General features: G+C 38.9%; 1 protein-coding gene across 2 annotated transcripts; it reads right to left on the bottom strand.

Moving 5' to 3' along the window:
• Positions 1-1,290: 1,290 nt before the first annotated feature.
• NOL11 (nucleolar protein 11) lies at positions 1,291-22,158 on the bottom strand. Of its 2 annotated transcripts, none has more exons than XM_048818045.2 (18): positions 21,975-22,158; positions 16,617-16,730; positions 15,507-15,563; positions 14,553-14,698; positions 14,080-14,137; positions 12,555-12,693; positions 11,963-12,154; positions 10,007-10,083; positions 9,345-9,468; positions 8,229-8,338; positions 7,198-7,275; positions 5,588-5,772; positions 4,965-5,090; positions 3,302-3,526; positions 2,618-2,696; positions 2,181-2,273; positions 1,779-1,886; positions 1,291-1,443 (listed from the first exon to the last, which is right to left on the bottom strand). In XM_048818045.2, exons 1-18 carry the CDS (start codon positions 22,122-22,124, stop codon positions 1,330-1,332), a joined length of 2,175 nt encoding a protein of 724 aa, XP_048674002.1. In that variant the 5' UTR covers positions 22,125-22,158; the 3' UTR covers positions 1,291-1,329. The 2 variants fall into 2 exon arrangements, with proteins under 2 accessions (XP_048674002.1, XP_048674003.1); XM_048818046.1 differs by lacking the exon at positions 21,975-22,158 and adding an exon at positions 19,245-19,269.
• Positions 22,159-23,288: the final 1,130 nt, after the last annotated feature.

The raw sequence follows: 23,288 nt of genomic DNA, 5'->3' as shown, positions 1-23,288 counted from the left end.
GGGTCTCCAGTAGTCCTGTGCGGGCAAATCAAGAAATTTCAAGTTACAGCAGAACCTGGAAGACCCAACAGACTGGGGACCTGCTAGGTCAGGCTCGGGACAAAACATTCCTTGCCCCAAGAATTTATAATCAAGTAGGCATGACAGACAGGACGGGAGGAGAAAGAGGCACAGAAAGGTGAAGTGATGTACTGTACGATGTTGGGCATAAGTGACAGAGTAGGGAATAGAAACGAAGTCCGTAAGTCCAAATCCAATGCTCCATTCACTGGACAATGCTGCCTCAGTGAATAAAGCTAGGCTTGGTTGCGCCAAAAGTATATTAGTAAAATATGAAAACAATTTAAAAATGGGAGGCCAATGATGCACACTGTAATTAGCTATGAGCTGAATTTATCTGCAATTCATAAACTAAGTGGTGAAAACAGGAGCTTTGTGAAATACCAAATCTGAGATTTCAGCTGTCATAAAAAGACCAGGGGAACAACAAGCCATAAAATGAGTGCCTCTGAAGGGCAAGCTGTCATTTAATACTTTTCAGATCTGCTATAGCTAGTTTGTCGGTTTATCTCCTAAAACCTCAAATTAGACGCTAAAAAGGTAATAAAATGAAAAAGCTGCAAGCAAAAGAATATTTGTTCAGCAGGACAATGCCATTTCACCTACTGATAATAGAGGAGAGAACAGAGTTTCTCTTCAGGTTTACACTCTGATAGGGAAGTGCTAATTGACAAACTCCTTATTCTCCATCTTTTGGAAAAGTAAATTTGCCCAATGTTAAGGACCAACTGAAATTAGTTATTCTTACTCCCTAAATATAATCTGTTTTGTGCACTTTGTGATAAATCTTACTTCCAGTATAATACATATAGGGGAACCAGGCAGATAGTGTTAAAATGACCTTCTACACAAACCTAAATGTTTAAAACAAAGATTCCATACTATAATTTCGCTCATACTGATGAACAATTCTTGCACAGTATAATACTGTCATCTCGTCTAAGAAAGTGCCTGTCAAGACCCTATTTATGAAGCTATTTTACCAATATATAATCAAGTTTGCATAAAATCAAGTCACATTTTAGAGTGTTACTGGGAGTATATTTTCCTAGTATGATTATTCTGATGTCATGTGGGGTCTTCAATAGGTCATCCAGTGAAAATGGGAGAGCTTTATACATTAGCCTCAAACTTGTATCCCTCAATGTAGCTACAGAGTAAACCAGTTACCCTGCACAGAAAGCTCACAACCCATTATGAAGAGGAAATAAATCCTTGTCAGAGAAGGGATTAAATAAAAAATAAGTTTATGAAGAATACATATCAAATTCAAACCAGTTCCAACATTTCAATAGAATATAAGCCAAAGTCTTTTTGGTGTTTTATTCTTTGCAGCTCTTGCAAACTTCCTTCTATCTTGTTGAGTTCCGAGTGAAATCGTACCTAAGAAGAAAAATTAAGATGTTTATAATACAAAGCTTTATGGAATGCTTTTCATATGTGAAAACAGTGAAAAAAAAAAGGCACATTTATATGATACACTCATCCTGAAGGATCTCAAAGCTGTTCAAACTACAAACACAGAACCACTGCAATACTGTCATTTCTGGGCCTGTAGTAGATGGAAGACGGTACAAATTTGACACAAAGGACAAAGCATATGAGTAGAGAAGAACAAATGTGTATGATTGAGTTGACTGTATTTTTATATCTCACGTGCCACTCGGATACTAAATCCATACTCAAATTAGTGCAGTATTATAGGAAGTGTAACTTACTTGTGCTCTCACAAACTTATGCAAGCTAAAAAGTAATCCTTTTGCTTCTGGTAGCATCACCACAACTGTAAAATGAGCATCTAGTAACAGACACATCCAGTCCATAATCTGAACAAACAAGACAAATCAGCATTACCATAATTATAGTTTAATGATATCTAACATCATCTGCTTAACAGAGTACAAGTTCAAAGGTTGAACAGGACATTTGTATTGAAAGTTTAAATTTCTAGTGATGTAAAATGAAACCCCTTTATCTTGGAGAATGTGTCTTTTTCCAAGCCACTTTAGAGATATTAATCTGTTAGCATGTAATGAATAAATGCAATACAATACACTGATCTAAACTACAAGATTATGCCATTACCAAATTTAGGGTAATATTTAATGTTATCTTCTCACCTGGTTTATGGTTGGAGAGCGCATGCCAGGAAAATTCATACTAACTTTTTCACTGCACTTTATATACAGGTACTGCAAATACCGGAGAAACAGCTAGAAGAAAAATAGAGTCAGACTGCTATACCAGATTCTTAGCTATTTCCCCCCCAAACATGCCCCTATTTGTAAATTTTAATATACTGTATCAGAACACAATATAAGGGAAAGGAAAAAGACTTCATTATTTGTTAATTGTAAAGTATTGATCTCATTTTTAGAGAGACTGAGAATTTAGCTTCAGAACACTTAATACCATTTTTAATTCTTATTTGATATCTTAAACCAATACATGAAAAATAAATTTATGCAACTTAGAATCCATCATTAAAAAAAGTAGTTTTCTGATTTATAGTTAGAGCTAAACTGATATTTAGTTCTAAGTAGTATAGCATGCTTACAACAACTTGCTGAGCTGAAAGGTCTTTCAGATGAGGCAAGAGAAACGTTTCACTGTATGCTGAATGGAGAATGGCATTTCTGTGTAGGATTATTCAGGAAATACAGTTTCAAGAATTGTCATTTCTATGAAGATTCAGTGGATCTTAAATTTTGTTAAAGTAGTTTTCTACACTTTTAGGGAGAAATGCTGTTCTGGTTTCTGAATATTCTTCTTCCTAGTCTTTGGGCTTCTACCGTGATATAAGTTAGTCTCAGGTCACTGAGACTAGCATTTTTTTTATTTATTTTTTAAATGGATTCAATTTTCTTAGAAGTACTGCAGTTACATAGTTAAGGGTGCCTTTGCCAGCCAAACACTTAATACCAAGTTTTCTTTCTGTGAAGCTAACATTTTATACCAAAAATTATTGCAACATGAAATTGTATACAAAAAGTAAATGTAAATCAAAAGTAAGTATCACTTATTTTACAGGATGAATACGAAGACTGCCTTATTACTTTTTGTGTAGTTATGACCAATTTATCACAACTGACAAGCTTTTTATGATTAACAAGAGGTTAAGACAGACTTTGGAACAATGCTAATAGTAAGCACCACTTATTTTACAGCCTGTATTTTAATCAAACTAGAGATAATTCATGAGGTAACAAAATTAAGAGGGCATATATGCATCAAAGGATACAACAGTGCTGCCTTTTGTGGTCCAACAGGGCATAATTCTTCAGTGTACATCACATGGGACTTGTGTGTTAACTGAACATCACAGCTGTCCTCCATCAGTTCAGAACTGAAGCCATTCTGTACAGTTTCACTTTTTTTTTCTACTTGATCATTGGGCGTAATATCGATGTAACTGATTACTGAATCTAAATTCACATTTGTTCCTTGAAGGCTGTCATCATTGATGCTATAAGAAGGAAGGGTCATTCCATGGACAGACTATTAAATGTTTATGTTTGTATATTCTCTGCACAGGCAACACTATCAATCTTTTTATACCAAAATAGTCTATTAGCACTTTGAAGCATACAATACAGACGAAAGAACAAGAGAAAATCCAGTTAAATTATTTGACTTAATATTTATAAAACGTGTACTGATTCTAGCACCACAAGTTTAAATTACCGTGTCACCAGCCATTCTATTATGGACTAGTTTAAAGAAGGTTATAATCTAAGTTTGTTTTGATCATATGGCATTATATAAAGCTATGTGTTTTGTTCCTTAAAATGTTTATAATTATTCCAACATTTAGCATGCAGGCAGTTGACAGGCAATTAGCTGCTAATATGAACACCACAGTTTGCCATTTTGAAATTTTTAAAGAACGAGTTAGTCTCCATGGATAGTAACTTTTGGCAATCCAAATAGTTTATAGAATTGTTATAGTCAATAGGCATCTTGCACAGATAGAAGGTAGAATTTTAGTATTAAGGGCTTCTTTACACACAAAGTTGTGCCAGTTTAACAAAAGGTTATGTTTAGTTAAAACTAAACATTTAGTTAAATTGTGTGTGGACATTAAAATTAATTTATCACTGTTCTATATTGATTTAGCTTGCCATTTAAGTTTACAGGAGCAAGCTAAACCAACATAAGACAGGCCCTGGTAAAATATATCACAGGCCACTCAAAACCAAGAGCAGCAAAGTGTTCCCTTTAACCTCTCATCTGTGTCTGGGGACTGCAGAACATACATAACTTATGCCACACTTAAGAAACAAGTGCATTTACAGTTTTCTGTTACACTTGTAACTAGCTAGTGTGGAGAAGGTACTGAGACAAAGACTTATTGCATTTAAATGAATCTGCAGATGGATGGCTCCAAGTATTCTGGGGATTTTCAGGGCTGCTATTCAATCTTTTTTTTTGGCCTGGCTTTATGCTTTGGTTTGTCTTAGCAATATACCATCTGAGAGAATATTAAAAGAAAGACAATAGTTCAGCATTTTTTGTAACGGTGAAAAACCATGGTGAGTTACATAAAAAGCATGGTGTATAGGCAAAACTGACTAAGCTTTCCATCTTAAGAAGCTATCAAAGCAAGGGGGCGTCCAGTTTTAGTGGAAACAAAGCTAATGCCAATAGTGTGTCCTAGGAGAGGAGACACACAAGCCTGGCATCAATTTAGGCTAATGAAGTAATTTGCTGACCAACAAGGTGGTGAGTAAAAATTCAAGAATAAATACAATTTCAGGTTCCTGAAGGTTCTTAAAATATTGTTTAACTCTTCATCTGTAAAAAAAATGCTTAGAATGCTAAAATGATTCTTAGGTATTGAAACCAAGTCTTCAGGTAAAAACTAGACTGACAGAAGGGAAATATATTACCAGCTTCCCGCTTACCTTAAGAAAGCCTTCAAGCAAGCACAGGTAACTGCTTCAGGAACATCAGGAAATTGCTGTAGACAGAGTTGCAACAAATGCACATCTGTCTTCTCCAAGGCAACTGCCATTAAGTCTGGGCACAAACTAAGGCAGAATAAATAAGTTAGTCCCCACATTTCGACCACATGTGAACTACTGAAGCGTTAACCTTCTTTTAGATTAAGGTGCAGCAGTATTGTCCAGTGGTTAGGGCACTAGTTTAGAACTTGGGAGACCCACGTTCAACTCCCTGCTCTGCCACAGACCCACACTGGGCAAGTCACTTAGCCTCTCTGTGCCTCAGTTCCTACATCTGTAAAAAATGGGATCACAGTACTGCCCTACTTCATAGGGATGAGAATGATAAATATTTTAAAAAAATGAAGTGCTTTGAGATCTACTGATGAAAAGTGCTATAAGAGGTACCAAAATTGATATTTGCGACAGAAATCCTACAGGTCTTCCTGTGAGAACAGCAAATCATAAAATAATCACTTTTTCTGGTAAAGGTCTCCACATTTCGACCATAAGTAACACTTTCAAAACTTCACATAAACAGCTTAGTCACTTTCAAAAAGTGGACTTAAACACTTAATATTCACCTGTAAGAGAGTCCTTGTGTCTGGATTAACTGTACCAGGCAATTTCGAGGGTAAAATGTTGGCTCTGTTTTACACCTGTTCATGAGACCTGTTATAACGTATCCAACTGTAGCTTGGAAATCTGACATCTGTGCATTTGACAAGAACTGCCTCAATTCCTCTTCAATATCATTCTGAGAAGAATCCTAAAAGTAACATTATCCAATTCAAAAAAGTGTTAGAAATACAAGATTAGCATATTGTTACTGATTAGACTAAAATGGAGAAAAAGAAAACTTCAGACTGCAGATAATAACATGCAATGTAGATGTAGACGTGTTGGCCCCAGGATATTAGAGAGACAAGGTGGGTGATATATCTTTTATTTCACCAACAGAAGTTGGTCCAAGACAAAAGCTTACAAGTGACACAGGGCTCTTCTTCCCTGCAAACTAAGATGACTTTCCCTTCTGATATGGTGGTGGTAAAGCTAAGATTTTAAGATTACCCCTTTTGACAGCCTTGTCATAATGACCAAAAGATCTAATCTAGAACTGAAAATTATACCCTTAATAATCAGATGGGAGTGGTCTCATTTCAATCCTTACTCAGTAACTTTTCTCATTAGTTACTATAATATTTACAGAGATCTTTACTCAATTTCCAATCAAATAACTTGAGTTACAGCACTAGGATTGCTTGAACAATAATATTTTTTCAATTAATGTGTTGCATATACCAAAGCCGCCATGAACTTTCAAACAAGCGGGGAAGCACTTTTGATCACACACCATTTGCAACAATTTCCAGGAATTAATCAGAATATGCAGCGATGTTGCTGACTAGTCAGCTCAGGTTTACTTTTATAAGTTTAAATACAATTAAATTTAGTTCAGCAATTCTCAAAACTGCACCAGGATGTTGCTTAACTTGTTTCTAAATTGATGTGCTATAGTGAAAAATCATTATTGTTGATACAGGTATTAAGTTTAATTATCTTATTTTGGAAGCGATTATAGGACAGACTTCACCTTCAGACTACTTTTTAAAATTAAGTAGCTTGTTTCACATTGTATCAAGAAACTCAGGTATGAAGATTTGGGAAGAAGGGTTTTATGTTGGAATATTAATTGTCAGGGTGCCTCGTGCCTCCATATAGCTGTCTTATTTAAATCAAAACAAATGTAAATATTCCAGACAGAAAAAGTTCCAAAAAGTTACAAGTCTAGAGTTCAGTCAGAATCTTTTTTCTAAGTCTCACCATTTACTTCAGAATGTCTATTGCCTTTAAATTTAAGACCTCCATCTTTGTGCAAGGCTACATTTATAATATTTAAATTATTCAGACGCTGTACACTACGTTCCTGAAGCTTTGTTGAAAGAGCTAGCTTTAATATCATTAGTATTATGCATGAGCAATTCTTTTTGCAGAATAGTTATATACACTGATGGTTTGATCTCCAATATGATCTCCAATATGGCTAATTCTTACAAGTATACATGTATCAAGCTACGAGGACAGGAAAGGAAGAGGGGGAATGACAGAACTCGATCGGCCATTTGGGTTGACTTATTTTGAGATATTCTAATAGGTTAGTAAAATATGAGCTAAGGATATTTTAGTTACTTACCTTTATATCTGATAAAAGCTGTTCAACTGTAAGGGTGTCTCGCTGCACTTTTGCAACATTGTTCCTTCTCGACCTTAACTGTAATTTAAGGAAAAAAAATAAATCGAAGTTACCCTCAAAGCCTGGACAAAAATGATAAATTTTCAATCAAAATAACTAGGAACAGCATGAATGTGCTATTTGTGTGTTGTAGAAGTAGTATGTAGGGTTTAAGGCAGTGTTCCCCAAACTGTGGGGCACACCCCCATAGGGATGTGTGGAGGAAAGCTCAAAGGGGGGGGTGCATGGCAGAGCCCATGCCAGCCCCCACGAAAGCACCATGCCGCCCCTGCTCCAACTTCGCCCCTGGCCACCACTCTCCCCTCATTCCCTCTCCACCCCCCAGCACTGCTTCAGCCAAAGCTCCTCGGCTGAGCCAACTTTAAAAGGATGGAGGAGGGGTGTAGACAGATTCCATTACTGGAGGGAGGGGGGCGGTGGGAAAGACGACAACAGGAAACGTTTGGACACCACTGGCTTGAGGTCACCAGCCGAACAATGTTGAGACGTCCGATCACAGTTTTAGAAACAAACTGTTATCTGCCAGAGCCAACCCTGAAGTTTTGAAAATACATGCACTCATAATTAAGACTAAAGTTTGTGTCATGCATACTTTTATTACAAGTCACAGACAGATCACGGGCAACAAACAGAAATTCACGGCAGCCTGTGACCTGTCCCTGACTTTCACTAAATATATCCCTGACAAAAGGGGTAGGTGGATTCAGCACCCACTGCTGCTGAGGCTCCTGGGTACCCCACTGCTTCAGTGTGTGGGTGCCACAGGGATCCGCTGCTTGCGGCCGAGCAGTGCCACAGGGTCTCCCCACCAGCTTGAGGGCTGGGAGTTGTGAGGGCAGGGCTGGCTGGGAGCTCCAGCCCCAGGGCAGAAAAGGTCATGGAGGTCAATGGAAGTCACGGATTCCGTGACATAATCTTAGCTTTACTTATAATGCAAAGACAACCAAGGAAAAGACAACCCTGAAACTTACAGTTCTCTTGGATTCAGTTTTAGCAGTTACAGATTGCTGTGCACGTGGAGATGCCAGATCTTCTTCTTGAAGCATATTCCAATTCACATATGAAGACACCGTTCTCATGCCTGTGCAATCACAAAAAGTTATATTAAACCTATACAAAAAAGTTACAAAAGTGCATTCACGCAAAGAATGGAAGCAAGTTAATTCTATCCTCTCTCTAATAGCAGTAGGGAATCTTCTAACTCTAAAGCAATTTAAAATATTGAGTCATTCCCTGTCAATATAAAATTTGTTTCCAATTCCATGCATCTTGTGAATAAAATTAAAATAAAGTTTAAGATCAGCATTAAAATAAAAATGTTTTCCTAGAAAATAAGGTTAACGCAACTGCTGTATCAGTCAAGATACAAATACACCAGTTGCTCTGAAATCTATCTTGGACTTTATTCTAAAGTCTAGGATGAATTAGATATGTACTTTCAACAGTATTTTACAGGTGCAACAGTATGACTGGTGTTAAGCTGACTCCACAATACCCTATTTTCAGAAAAGGCTGTGCCAAGAACTACCTCTAGGCAAAAGATTATCATATGAAGTCTGAAAATAATGGAATTTGTATTAAGGGGAAGAAAAAACAAAAAACACCCAAACAACCAGCACTGTATGTAAAGATGCTTTAAAAAAGCTTCCACCTAAAAAACTGCGCAAGTACAGTTTTATTAATAGTAGTAGTAGTAGTAAAGGTTTAACTAGCACAACATACAACAGTTTAGCAGCATGGGGGACAGTCATGTTATTCCTCTACAAAAAATATGCAGTAAGTGAATGCTTAATGTTGTTAAATATATTGTAAGGAAATTCACAGTTCATAAACACCATCTCCCCCCCATCACCAAGGCACGTTAGGATGCTCTGTTTCAGTGCATCGATACTACAGGTAATGTATTATGCATATTTCAATAAAGTTTTTTGCAAAGGAACAGAAAGCAAAGTTAAGCTACTGTTCAGCTATTTTACTGCAAGACTGATCCTGTTTTTTCTATGAAGTTTTTCAACAGAATTTTAGTGGTAGGTTGTATGCTGAAATTGCAAGTATTCACTGAATAATATTTATAATTGAACTCTTACCTGAGGTTTGAGTATCCTTGAGTTTTCCAACAGCAGCTGCCAAGGATGAAGTTTCACACTTGTATACGATTACAGTTAGCACCTTCCCATGTGTTAAAAAAAATTTCTCTCCATAACACCACAACTACAAAATATTAAGTACATTGTTAATTAACAGATGAAGTACAGAAGCTAATTTGGACTTCTGCACAAAAATCCATTCAAATCAATATATTTTTTTTAAAACATCTCAGTAAGTTGTTTCTTTCCATCTATCCTTACCCTCGACTAAAACTCCAACTGAGTCTTAGCATCATTGATCAAGCAGTGTGAATGAGACAAAAGCTTTATTTTTGGGCAGACTAAGTGCCTCCTAGTGGACTTTCAAAACTATGTTTCTTTCCAATCAATTTAGGACTTAAAAAACCTACTTTTTAGATAGCCCTGTCACAGTTTTATTGCATAAGCCTTGTCTGAAGTTTGCCTCAAGAGTTGAGCATTTTAAAGTGTTTATTATTTTACGCTGCTCAAAAACTTCTACTGTTTCTCTTACCATGGCTTAAACAAAACATTCTGCCCCTCCCCAGTTGTATGTACTCATTTCTACAGTGAAATAGAAATGCCAAGTTTGTCAGATTGAAGCCTACAGTACCATAGATATCAAACACTGAATTACAGCTTACTTGTCCTGAGGTTCCCTGTGGTAGTTCTTTTGAAGTTTGCAATGTTTGAAATTTTGTATTCCATATAGATAGGCACTCTACAGAAAAAGGAAAAAACTGGATATATTGAGCGTTCAAAGCGACAGACATAACATTTCTCTGTAGTCTTCAGTTACAGAGAAGCACTTCCCAAAATAAAATGAAATTGCATTTCAGAATGTATATAATGCACCCAGCACTAAGGAACAGCAAAAGTGATTTTGGCAAGTCAAATGGGGCAGTTTTCCTGCTAGGATGTCCTGCTTTCCAGTCTGGCCAAACCAGCCAGGCCAGCACCCGACGATCGCAGGGAATATATTTGATTTCAGAACCATAGACTTGTTCCTGGCTGCCTTGCATTTCAGCACAGCCAAAAACAAAAATATTTTGGAAATTCAGTCTTGCGAAAAGCTTCATATTTTATTCCTAGGGGAATTCTGTGCCAAAAAATTAAAGATTCTGCGCACAATATTTTAAAAAATTCCTCATTTTATTTGTCAGAATAATGCAATATAATCACTCTGGTTTCAATTATTTCAGTAATTTATTTAAACTACAATGGCTGGCGCATGGGAGTGGGGAGCATTGGAGAAAATCCCCAAACCTCATTACCCAATAGTAATGTGGCCAGGTTTGACCCTTTATTTCTAGTTATTAGTCAACAAATATACGCAGCCATATGCTCAGTGTTACATCATAGGCAACTGAAGAGCAAGTGAGGGCTGGGGAATCAAACTCACGATTTATATTGGCTACTGACCATCTCCAGAAAAGTCAGCAGCAAACAGTTCATGAAGCACATTTTGATAGAACTGGTCCAAATTTTTGGACTGAAAAAGTTTCCTAATGACTAAAGCACCGTAAGCATTTATAAGGCTATACTGTCCTTTACACCACTCTGGCAACGTAAGAGGAGCCTTAAAACTTTTACACCTGTTTTATACTCCTGGAGGAATTAACAAAGACAATGGGAACAATTCACTGTGCAGGCAGGCTGTTACATTCTGCTCTACCTAAGGGAACAAAGCCTGCCCCACACCTACCTCCTAAGGAACACATCGAAGCCCTGCCCCTCCACGCTGAGTGTGCCGCAATAGTGAGCAATAGGGACAGAGTGTCCCTCTCTCTCATGCACGACTGCCCAGCCTGCCCCTGCGGCCCTGGCAGTGATTTACATCTCTAGTAGCCGGTTTGTGTGCCTGAACCAACCCATCTGTGCTGCTGGGGAGGGGTGTGTGACCACTCTTGCGCTTCCCTTTGCTTCCCCATTAGAAGTAATTTTTCTGCAGGGAAGCAAAGAAATCTGTGGGGGACATAAATTCTGCACACATGCAGTGACACAATTCCCCCAGGAGTAAAATTTGACTTTTCATCCTGATTCAGGACAGAAAAGGTTTTGGAAACTGAGAATTTCAGTCCTGGGGCAAACTTCATTTCCCGGCCAGTTTATTTGCAGTAGAAGTAGATAATTCTCTTTTTGTATGCTGAAATTACAAACAAGTTGTAAAATATTTGAGGGTTATCTCCCACTATATTTTCATACAATTTTCAAAAACAGTGTAGAAATACTGCAGTTTAGAGAGTGAAATTCAATAGCAAAAGTAGTTTCTAGTCTTGGGTTTGACACTACTATTTACAATTACAATCCATTAGAGGCATTATTTCAGTAAATGTAGATTGCAAACCACTCAGTTGTATAATTAACTGTACTACAATAGTTTCCAACAGTAAACTAGCATTCTGTCAAATTTAGTTTCTTTACCATCCCCACTAAATAATTGGGTCTCTGAAAAAAGTTGTAAATTCCCCGATTAGAAATTCCAACCCAAGATCATTCTTTCCTGTGAAGAGACCATAAAAATAATCCACCAACTGGTCTATGTGGCCAACTTAAATTTTGTCTTAGAAGTTAAACAAAACAAGTCACTTCAAAGTTACCTTTAGCAATATTAGGTGGAGAATCCAAACATCCCAATACTGCAACATGATCTATATCAAGGATGGCTAATGAAGCTCTTTTTAGAACAGTGTCAGACACTACAATTTTGAGCAGTAGTGACTTGGACAGAATTTGCTCTTCCTCTGGGACACTTTGTTGCAGTGACATCTTATACACACATCCATTAGAATCTATCAAAAGAGAAAAGTGACACTACATTTTAAGTTAATGATTGTGTCAAACCATGCCTCTGCATTTTTCTAAAGCTTCATATGTACATCTAAGACCATTATAAAATCTGCACATGAAAAGCTAACCTAAATGGACCAACTTTAATCACAATGCAGTAAGTTCAGAAGAGAGTTCAAATGCAGAACTTTCTTAAAGACATCTCATTGTGCAACGCATAGCATGATCAGGTATAAGACTTTCCAGCCATCAGAACAAGAAAATGCTTAAAAAAAAGTTAATTACTACTACACAAAATTTAATACCAAAAAAAGTTATATTAGACAACAGCAATTCACAAACAGCTGTAGTTGTAAACTAACAAGTTTCAACCAGTTACATCCATCATAAAATAAGACTTACACAAACACAGGAGTGTGAGAATCTTGTTTTTTGTGTATGCTGTAAAACTCAGTGGATGGGATGATTCTTCTTGTTCAAGCTTGTATTTGTGTAGGATATCTGGGTTAACCTTCTGCACATACACAAAATAATTCCCATTCTAAAAAAAAAAAAATTAGTTTACTGCTATTTCATTTACAAAACAGGGACATGCTACAGATATTACTGTTACAGACTAGCAGTAGTGAACTGCCATACAAGCCATTTAGAGTTATGAACCTAAACTCTTAACTGGACATGTTGCACAAACAACTCACATGAAACAGTTTGTAAAATTCATGCAGGTTTAAGTGACATTATGAACTAATGCAATACAAATGGATTTACAGGGAAGATAAAAACGAGTTAATGAAAAAGCCAAAATATCAGAATCACTTTCAGGCACTAATCAACAGTGCATATGAAGGAGTCAGAAGAGGCTATTAACATGAGCCAATACAGGTTTTCTGGTTAATAAACCAAACGTGACGCTCAAGAAGCCATTTCATTGGCTAAACAAGATTTCTGAGGAACTTGCAGAAGGAGTCCTCACCATCCCAAGCACCAAGAATTAGTTATCAGGGTTCTCTTTTACTTAGTATTTCCCAGTTTTTAATTTTAAGATTTCAAAACAAAGCATGAGTGGTGCTCCTAGGGACTCAGGAATACAAACTACTACTACTGTTCTGATTTTAATCTTAATTGCTCTCTGGATTAATACCCAAACTAGTTTCCCTTCTTGGAGGCAAAATAATGGTAGAGTTCAATGAGATTGTCACTTTGTAGAGACATGTACGGTATTTCAGATAAATACACAGGAATTCCTCCCTCCCCACCAAAATGAGATTTTTGTAGTGGGTCACCTTTGTAAATAATTTTTTTTTTTAAAATAGAACCTCAGTTACAAACTGACCAGTCAGCCAAACACTTATTTAGAACCGGAAGTACATAATCGGGCAGCAGCAAAGACAGACAGACAACTGTGTTAAACTACTAAAAAAAATAAAGGGAAAGCAGCATTTTTCTTGTGCATAGTAAAGTTTTAAGTCAATATTCAGCTGTAAACTTTTGAAAGAACCATAATGTTCTGTTCAGAATTACGAACCACCCCCATTTCTGAGGTGGTGCTCATAACTCTGAGGTTCTACTGTATGTAAAAATATGGCTTTAAAGTTGTAGGCCTCTGTAAGACTTATTTTTTAAGTTGTCACTACATTTTCCATCATAATTAAATGTCCTGAATTTTGCCCCATCCCTGGGGTAATGAGAACAAGTTCACTATTACTGAAAAGCTAGATGACATTTTGTAGATTTTTCAACTAAGTCACGCTCATCACTACAGGACAACTCAATTATAATATAAATTAAATAGGTAACAGAAATACTTTACATCATGAAAATTTATATTTATGAAATTAAGCAAGAGATACAAAGAAAGACTAAATTGATTTAAACTCTATTATAATTTATTTATTTTGCTATAACAAATTTTTAAAAAGCCACTCACTTTCTCAGTAGTAAAAATTAAAACAGGTTGTTGTGTTTCCATGAAAGCTTCACTCCACCTAAAAGTAGAAAGTTGTAGGATTATTTCTTGCTACAAGTAAAAACAATTGAACATTTTTAAGTGGGCAATGAACTAAAAATACATTTAACTCAAAACTCTAGGTACATCTTCTGGAGGCACTGCCAATAGAACGGATGACTATCACTGTGATCTTCAACATCACTTCAGTCATCTAAATGCATTAAATTATGTATTTAGACCTTTATACATATATTCTCATTTTAATAGGATACAGCCTTATAGCCATAAAATAGTAGTGCACAAGACATTTTTAAATACGATTGCAGCTCTCACCTCTGCAACACACACTTCAGGGCACACAAGATAGACAATAGCAGACTTAGACCTTGATTCACATATGACCATCAATTCCTTGGATTATGAAGGTAGTTCCCTAAAATGGTATCACTCACCTGATGACTTCATCTGAGGTAACATTTTCAATTTCTTGTTGTGGTGCTGCCAGCAGAGCATCTAAGGTTCGCACAGCACCTCCTTTGAAAAGCACAAGTGGCTCTGTATAGGGTAGTGAATGTATCCGATATACCTCAGCTGTTAACTGAAAGAAAAAGTGTTCTCTTTAAAAGTTTATTTTAAATTCACAATTTATTGCCCCCAAACTGTTGTACATTTGATTTTTTTGTTTTTTATTTCTACAGATTTCTTATAAAAACTGACTAGCAACAGAATGCTGCCAGTGCAGAATTCCTCATAATGGAGTCCCAGCAAGTTCCACTTTTGTGAAACATTGTGATGCATCATCATTTCACTGCCGAAAGAGGCAATCGCTAGTAAAACATCTGTTCCAACTTAATTAGCATCACATTTCTGGGTCGCATTAGGCAGGTTACAATCCGGAACAGTTAAGTGACACCAGGAATTTAAATATAACTGCTAAAGCACAACACATCCACCAACCAGACCTCACTATAAAGAAATACAAAACGCAAATAAAATTTTCTGACTGAAACTCCCATTCAGTTGAATAATTTACCTTTTACTCACAGCAATAGGCTAGAAGAAACCTTATGTATTGAAATTTTATTAGCCCAGTGGCCCCATTCAGAAAATTCCACAACCTATAAATTCTATTATGTTTCAAAAAGAGTTATCACTGGTCCTACTAACCACTTTCAGTCTAATGTTTGTCAGGAAGATCTTTAAACCTAAGCACACAGGTGAATTACTAGTAATATTCCATACTACTGGAAGTGTAAATTAAGGAGACAAGTAATTGAAGAAAAAAAAAAAGAATATATATTCAACATTTCACTGCAAAGCTAACATCCTCCCCTCCAAAAATTCTTAATTCTAATTTTAAAGTGAATATACATTATTATTAAAAAAACAAAAACAAACAAACTTACTGTTGCTTTAAATACTTTATCGAAATTAACATCTTCATCCTTCCATATTCTTAAAACCTTTAAAAAATAAATGGTTTTATAAATATGATGAAACTGTCCATTTACTGTATATCACAGACTCGCATATGAAATATTTGTTAGTGAAAGCAAACATATCAGGAAATTTTGAATGAATTCTGAATTCACAAGGAGTGACCTTAGTGAGACCAGTCTTGAGGAAGCGGTTTGTGTGGGAGGGACAGCCAGAGGACCCAGGCAAGAGCTGAAGGAGTTAAGACAGCAGAAATTCAGCACAACCGCAAGAAGTTTGCATTTGAAAGGGAGGATGAATAGATTTTTGAGAACAGAAGATACAGAAGCGTGACTGAAGGAAAACAAAAAGAAACCAGATGAGGATAGACTAAAAGGGAGGAAAAAAAGGAAAATTCCGATAAAGGAGTTGGAAGGGGATATGATCAAAGCCAACCTCTACCAGGTCAGGGCCCAGGCCGGAAAGATATAGTAAGGTTCATTAGTTATTAAATATAATTCATTGGCATGAGAAAGTGTATGAAGCGTAAAGAAAAACAGAACCGGTGATTATTTTCAGTTACCTATTTAAAAGACGAGAACAGAGAGAGATAAGGTAGCAGAACAGGAGATGTGAAGATGTGAACTACCCCAATCATCTCAACAGGGTGTTAATGCAAGTCTCACAACGTAAATAATTATTACTTCAGAATTTATTTTAACCGAACTATTCTTATGCTTATGTCTATCATATGAAAAGACTTTATAGGAAAGAACTTGCAAGTTTTCAAAAGGCAAGTAACTGAATATGCGGTTCTCAACATAAGGCATCTCCTCTTTCCCCCCCAAATGTGTGTCCAATCCCAGTGCTGGATGTCATCCTCTCCACTGCGCAAAAATGCAATGACTGAGGTGCTCCAAATTCTGATGGTGTGCAACCTGGAGCATTCCAGGATTTGAAAAGCCCTAAGAGAAGGATAGCTGCATTTATTCTGAAAAATTCCACACTTCTCCAGTACTTCAAATAGCTAAATCACAATCAATTACTTGTAATTCACTCAGAAGACTTTATATTCTCAAACACTGGAAAATAGCTCTCACCTTATTGTCATGGACAGCAATGTATTCGCCAGTTTCAAAGTTACATACAGCCGGGCATGTGATAGTTTGATCTTGTTTGACTGACCAACAACCCAGTGGCTTTTGGTCCGAAACCTAGACAAGTGAGAATAAGTAATTTAGATTTCCACGGATGACGCAAGCATAGTTCCAAAGAGGGTAATGAGTCAAAACAAAAACACAAACTAATCAAGTTTCACTTGAATATGGAGTTTATATAAAGAACACAGGAACTACCATTCTGGATTAGACCTAAAGTCCATGTAGCCCTGGCTCAGATGTTACCAGTACCAGATGCTTCTGAGGAAGATGCAAAAACCTCATAATAGGCAGATGTGTGGTAGTCTTCCTTCCATATTAGGTTTCATCCTGGTCTCCACACTTCGAGCTGAACACGTAGTTTCCAGCTTGCATAAGCTTTGATTGAGCTAGCATGCTAAAAATATAAGCGTAACTGCACTGGCACAGGCAGCAGGACGGGCTATCCGCCCTGAGTACAATCCTGTCTAGGAGCGTAGGTACTTACTTGGGAAGCTAGCCTGTTCTGTTGCCTGTGTCTACAGTTAGCATGCTAATTTAATCAAAGCTAGTGCATGTACATATACCTGAGCTGGAAATTACACCTTCAGCTTGAAGCATAGATATACACTATTAGTTAAAAATTGATTTAAACCCTGAGGCTTGATATCCCTTCCAAAATTTGTAATCATTAATTAGGAGATCAAGTATATCCAGAGTTTACCATGTAAGTGTCCAGTCCCTTTTTGAATCTTGTTAAATTCTTGGCCTCAACAATTTCCAATGGAAATGAGTTCCCCAAGTCACTCCTAGAGCCTTTTTAAAATACAGGTATAACATTTTCTACCCTTCAACCCTCTGGAACAGTGGCTTTTTAAAAGAAGATATGGCAGATTTTTGTTAGAAGCTTAGCCACTTCATACTCAAGCGTCTTCGGAAGTCTTGGACATAAGCCATCTGGGTGTTGACTTATTGCTTTTTAATTTATCAGTTTTCTCCAGTATTTTTTTCTTCAGGTATGTTGATCTGATAGTACTTCATGCAAGTTACCAGCAAAGCACAGCTACAGGTTAGGTATCTCCCCAATATCCTCAGGAGCAAAAACCAAGAAGCTAACTGACGTCACATTAATAACATCCTCCTCCTTTTTAAGCCTCACTGATTCTGCAGACCAACCAATTACTTCACAGACTTCCTGTTTCTGATATATTTAAAGAATCTCATTTGCTTTTACATTTTTAGCAATTTCCCTTTCACTGCCTGATGTATTATTTATGTTTCTATTTATTGGCTTCCCTAGGGTCTGATTTCCAAATTGAGGGATTTTCATTTGGTTCAAACAACTGCACTAACCATGGCAGTGAGCCACCCTTGTTTATTCCTTGCATTCCTTGTTTTCTTTTTGTTCAGCAGTTCACATATCTTCCAATGCCTTTTTAAAAAAATTAAAGTAGTATTTATGTCACCTCTAAGAATTTAACTTCGTTATTTTTAAGTTTAAGGTCTTTTTGCCTAACCTCATTTCTCCTTTTCCTAAAGTTTAGTGTTACTATGTTACTTTTTGGTATCTTGTTTGCCCCAAGCATGTTGACCATAACTATATTGTATTCACTATTACTCTTTTGTTTCCGCTACACAAGCTAATTCAAGAAGTGACAGTATTACCTAAGCCTGAGCGAAGAATTGCCTCTTTTTGAATATTCTAGAACTAGTTGTTCCAAGAAACAATCATTTAAACATTGGAGAAATTGTCTCTTTAAACCAGTGGTTCTCAAACTTTTGTACTGGTTACCCCTTTCACACAGCAAGCCTCTGAGTGCGACCCTCCCCCTTATAAATTAAAAAACTTTTTTTATATATTTAAACACCATTATAAATGCAGGATGCTAAGCGGGGCTTATGATGGAGGCTGACAGCTCGTGACCCTCCCCCCCATAATAACCTCGTGACCCCCTGAGGGGTCCTGACCCCCAGTTTGAGAACCCCTGCTTTAAACTCTGTTCTATGATGCCATTTGACCAGTTTATGTGGCTGTTGTCCACCATTTTCATTACTGTTAAATTTGTCTTCCTTTTTGATTCTCTCTGTACAGTGTACATTCACACAGGTTGGGATTTGCACTCATATGTTAATCATAGCAGCATTACAGCCTCACCTAAAGATCCCAACTGAGATCAGGGCTGTACACACAGCAAAAGGCAGTCCCGCTACCAAAGAGTTTACAGCAAGCAGACAACGGAGACAATTGATGGGAGAATGGAATTATTGTACCACTGAACTTCTCTTAATTATGTAGAGTTGCCGTTGCTTTTGTAGAGTGAAGATCTGGTATATGCATCCACGCCCTTTCTGAAAACCAGCTTCCTCTTTTCTGAGAACGCTATCAACTGCCTCGGATATATGCTGGACAATGATCTTATACAATACTTTGCTTGCCACATGTAAAAGTGTGATACCATGCCAGTTATTACAATCACTGACAGCTCCTGTCTTCACTATAACCCCATTGATCCACTCATCTAGCACTTTTTCCTTTTCCCAGACTGATGTAAATAGAGGGGCCAGGATAGATGCTGCTAATTTAGGATTTACCTTGAACAATTCTACATTCAAGTTATCCTTGCCAGGAGCTTTCCCATTTTTTCAGGATTTGATGGCTTGAACGATCTCTTCCTTAGTTGGGGTGTCTGTGTTGATATCAAGATCATCTTCTGCCTCCTGAATGTTTGCTTCTTCTTTAGGTGGCTTCCTGTTCAGCAATTCTTCGAAATGCTCTGTCCAGCGCATTTCTTGTTCTTTTTCGGTTGTTAGTAGGTGGCCTTGTTTGTTCCTGATGAGAGCGTTTGTTGCTGTCTGCCGTTTACCATGGATAAGCTGCGTCATTTTGTAGATGGCTCCTTGTTCACCCCGAGCAGCTGCATCCTCTGCTTGCGTTGCCAGATCATCAATATAATTCCATTTGTCTGCCCTCACAAGGCGTTTGACCTCCTGGTGTGTCTGGCTATACTGCTTGTGGTATTTGTCCTTTAGCTTCTGGGATTTTGCGTCTAAAACTTTTTTCTTCAAGGCTTGTCTAGTTGCAGAGTCTGCAATGGCAACTTTACATACATTTCATAGACTTTGAGAAGGCTTTTGATAACATTCACAGGACCAGCCTATGGCGCATTCTGCAGGCATATGGAATTCCTTTCCGTATAATCAACGTCATCAAAAGCTTCTGTTTCAACTTTACATACAGGGTTGATCACAGTGAGCTCAGTTTTTAAGTCAAAACAGGAGTACGTCAGGGGTGTGTCATGTCTGCAATCCTCTTCAACATTGCCATTGACTGAGTAATGCGGCGTACAACAGAAGACATGCCAAGAGGCATTAAATGGACACTTTTCATCCCTTGAAGACCTGGACTTCGCAGATGATGTTGCTCTCCTATCACATAGCCAACACCATATACAAGAACAAACAACTTGAGTCAACACATACAGCCAGCAAATTGGACTGAAAATTAACCGCAAGAAGACAGATCTCATGACCTTTAATATTGCCTCACCATCACCAGTACGGATAGAGGATTATGTTCTCACCAACGTAGAAACATTCACATACTTGGGCAGCACCATCAGCCAGGATGATGGAATAAGCCAGGACATCCGGAACAAAATCAATAAAGACGGGAACACCTTCAGGAGCTTAAATACAGTCTGGATATCATCAAAATACAACACCAAAACCAAACTCAAGATTTATCAGAGCTGTATACTTTCAACACTACTTTATAGTTCAGAATGCTGGGAATGAGAATGTCCAAGCTGTCTTCCTTCCATATAACCTGCCTCAGAAAAATTCTCCATATCTTTTGGCCCAAAACAATCACAAACCAAGATCAATTGGCACAGTGCAGCCCACAGGACCTGAGCACCATCATTGCCAAGAGGCACTGGAGATGGATTGGTCATGTGCTTCGGATGGAAACTGATTCCATCACCAGAGTAGCAATAAGATGGACACCTGAAGGCAAGTGAAAACAAGGCCATCCAAAAACAACATGGGAAGAGCTGTGGAAGCCAAGCTGAAAAATCTGGGGCACAGCTGGGGAACCATTGAAAGACTTGCCAGAAACAGACTGGAATGGAGGAGCTTCGTTGCTGCCCTAAACGACAGTTGCGTAACAGGAACATGATGATGAACTTTTCTATTTTGCTCTGTCAACATGACATGATTGTATGCAGTGTTGTAGCCATGTTGGTCCCAGGACCTGAAGAAGAGCTCTCTGTAAGCTCAAAAACTTGTCTTGAAAGCTTGCCACTGACAGAAGTTTGGCCCAATAAAATATATTGCCTCACACAACCATCTCTCTCTAACATAAAATGAAGATTTTTTATGACATTTTACCCTTTAACTTCAACAACTTTTTTTTAAAAATGAAAGCTATTCGAAGAGTAAAAAGTCATTTAACGGTGGGGTTTCATTTCCAATTTGTTGCTCCTCAGACCAGCAGGCAATGGAGGCTGTAGGATCAAAAACTGTCAGATAAAACAGTTGTAGCACTGCCTTCTAAAATAGAAAGTTACAAACTATCACGTTTCATGATAGACTGTTTCCCTATGGGTTAGCAAAGAAACTGACCACATTGCTAACTACAACGCTGCACAAGAGGCTAGGTATACTGCAGGGCAGCATGGCTGAAGGAAATACATGTTTTTTTCCCCCTACCCTCAGAAACAGCAGGTACCGGCTATTATCAAAGGCTGGGTAATCAGACTAGAAAAGCCCATGCCCTGATGCAGAATAGCGAGTCCCAGGAGTGCAAGGCCAGCCTTGGGGTGCGCGCAGATCTGACACACAGCGCCCCGCAGGTGCCTGAAGACAAGAGAGGGTACAGAAACTTTTGCTAAAGCACACGCACCCGGGTGGGGGGAGAAGAGAAGAGAGAAGAGCCTCCTGCAGCAGCTGAAGCGGCAGAAGGGCCGAGCAGGGACACAAGGGCAAGGGATACATCCCCGCAGGCTGCATGGCCCTTCCCCACCCCGCGCTCGGTGTCCGGCAGCGGGGGTTGGGGCAGCCCGGGAGCAGGGAGGCAGCAGCCTGGGCGAGCTCTGCCATGCTGTCCCTGCCCAGCATATACAGGACGGGGCTGCAGCGAGACAGGCCAGCCCGGGGGACTGAATCCCCGTCCCGGGGAAAGCGGGGCTCCGCACAGGGTCCCTGCCGACGAGCATGCGGTGCAGGGGAAAGAGGCAGGCGGATCTCACGCGGTCCCGTCCCACGGAGGAGCGAGGCTTCCCCGAGAGAGCGGCCACGTCCGCCGCCGGGCGGGGCGATCACCTTGTAGAGAGTGGCCGTCCGGCCGCGGTCGGTAAGCAGCACCCGGTCGGAATCCGGGCCGGGCTCCAGCCCCAGGATACCCTGGCCAGCCCCTGCTCCCGCGCTGGCCATCAGGCCGCACAGCGTGAACTCCTCACACAGCGCCGCCATCTTACAGAGCCGCCGCCTCTCGCGAGAGCTAGGGAAAGACGCGAGACCACATTCCGCGAGAGAGCTTGGAGCAAACGGCCAATGAGGGGAAGCAAGCGCACGCGCGCGAGAATCAACCCCTAGGAGGGGAGGCGCATGCGCATTTATCTTTATGAGTGTTGGGGCGTGGCCGACCTACTTATGAGGGAGGAAGGTGTTTGGTGCTAGGAGGCAGGTCTGCGTGGTCCTTTCCTGCGGGTGCTGGGCGCAGACTCCCCTCCCGATGTACTGTGAGACCTTGGGCACGTCAGAGCCCTGCGCTGGAGCGGGAGGTTGTACTGTCTCTGACTGGTGGGAGGTGCAGGTTCAAATCCTGGTCAGAAAGCTGAGCATCCCCTCACCCCCATTCCAGGAGGAGAGAGGGTGCTGGCTGCCTCTGTGTGCTGGGTCCTCAAGGTCTCAGGTTGGCAGCTCTCTTGATTGTATCACAAGTTTCTCAACATTTGATGTTTGACTTAAAGCCCCAGCTTCCAGAGAGAAGAGTCTCAGCTGCTGTTTAAAAATAAGAGTGTCTAGCCCTCCCGGTTGCAGAGAAAAAGCTTGAAAAATCCAGCCCAAGAGCAGCCTCAAAGCTCAGAGGGCAGCTCAGAAAAAGGACCCCACATTTATTTATTTTGTAAACCTCATGATTACTACACCAATCTCATGATTTTGGGGGAGCCTGGCTCATCATTTTGTAATGTTTGGAGTTGGCGATACTGATTTGGGCACTCAAAAACTGAGGCACTTGGAGTTAAAGGGCTCATCTGAAAGTTTGTTTAAAGTCATAGTTGGGACTGAAACCCAAACGCTCAGTATCACTATATAGATTGCATTGCCTTTCATTAGGGACCGTTCCTTCGTGAATTAACAAGTTTTTCCTCTTGTTCTGCTCACTCATGCAACTGTTTCAAGCAGATCACTATGCTTTATGGTTTCAGCCTACCCAGGATAGTATCTGAAGAATGGTCTTTTTTATATATCCATTGCCTTACTTTTGTTCCTTTCATCGATTTTTTTTCTTTCTGTTTCTTTGTCACTGAAAAATATCCCCCATCTAAAGTATTTCATATCTCTGGGGAGCTACAAATGCATTTGACATACCGACTATCATATTAAATAAAATATAATAATTAGATGAACATA

This window comes from Caretta caretta, chromosome 14, assembly GCF_965140235.1.
Source record: "Caretta caretta isolate rCarCar2 chromosome 14, rCarCar1.hap1, whole genome shotgun sequence".
In the NCBI taxonomy this organism is placed as follows: domain Eukaryota; kingdom Metazoa; phylum Chordata; order Testudines; family Cheloniidae; genus Caretta; species Caretta caretta.
Note: the sequence above shows the minus strand (reverse complement) of the source record. Positions and strands in the feature narration are given on the sequence as shown.

Coding starts and splice junctions, on each gene's coding strand:
- NOL11 (XM_048818045.2), bottom strand. CDS start 22,124: ATGGCGGCGCTGTGTGAGGAGTTCACGCTGTGCGGCCTGATGGCCAGC. Junction 10,084..11,962: donor TCCACCTAATATTGCTAAAG/GTAACTTTGAAG, acceptor CTTTTTCTGTAG/AGTGCCTATCTATATGGAAT. Junction 1,887..2,180: donor GCTCTCCAACCATAAACCAG/GTGAGAAGATAA, acceptor TTGTTTGTTCAG/ATTATGGACTGGATGTGTCT.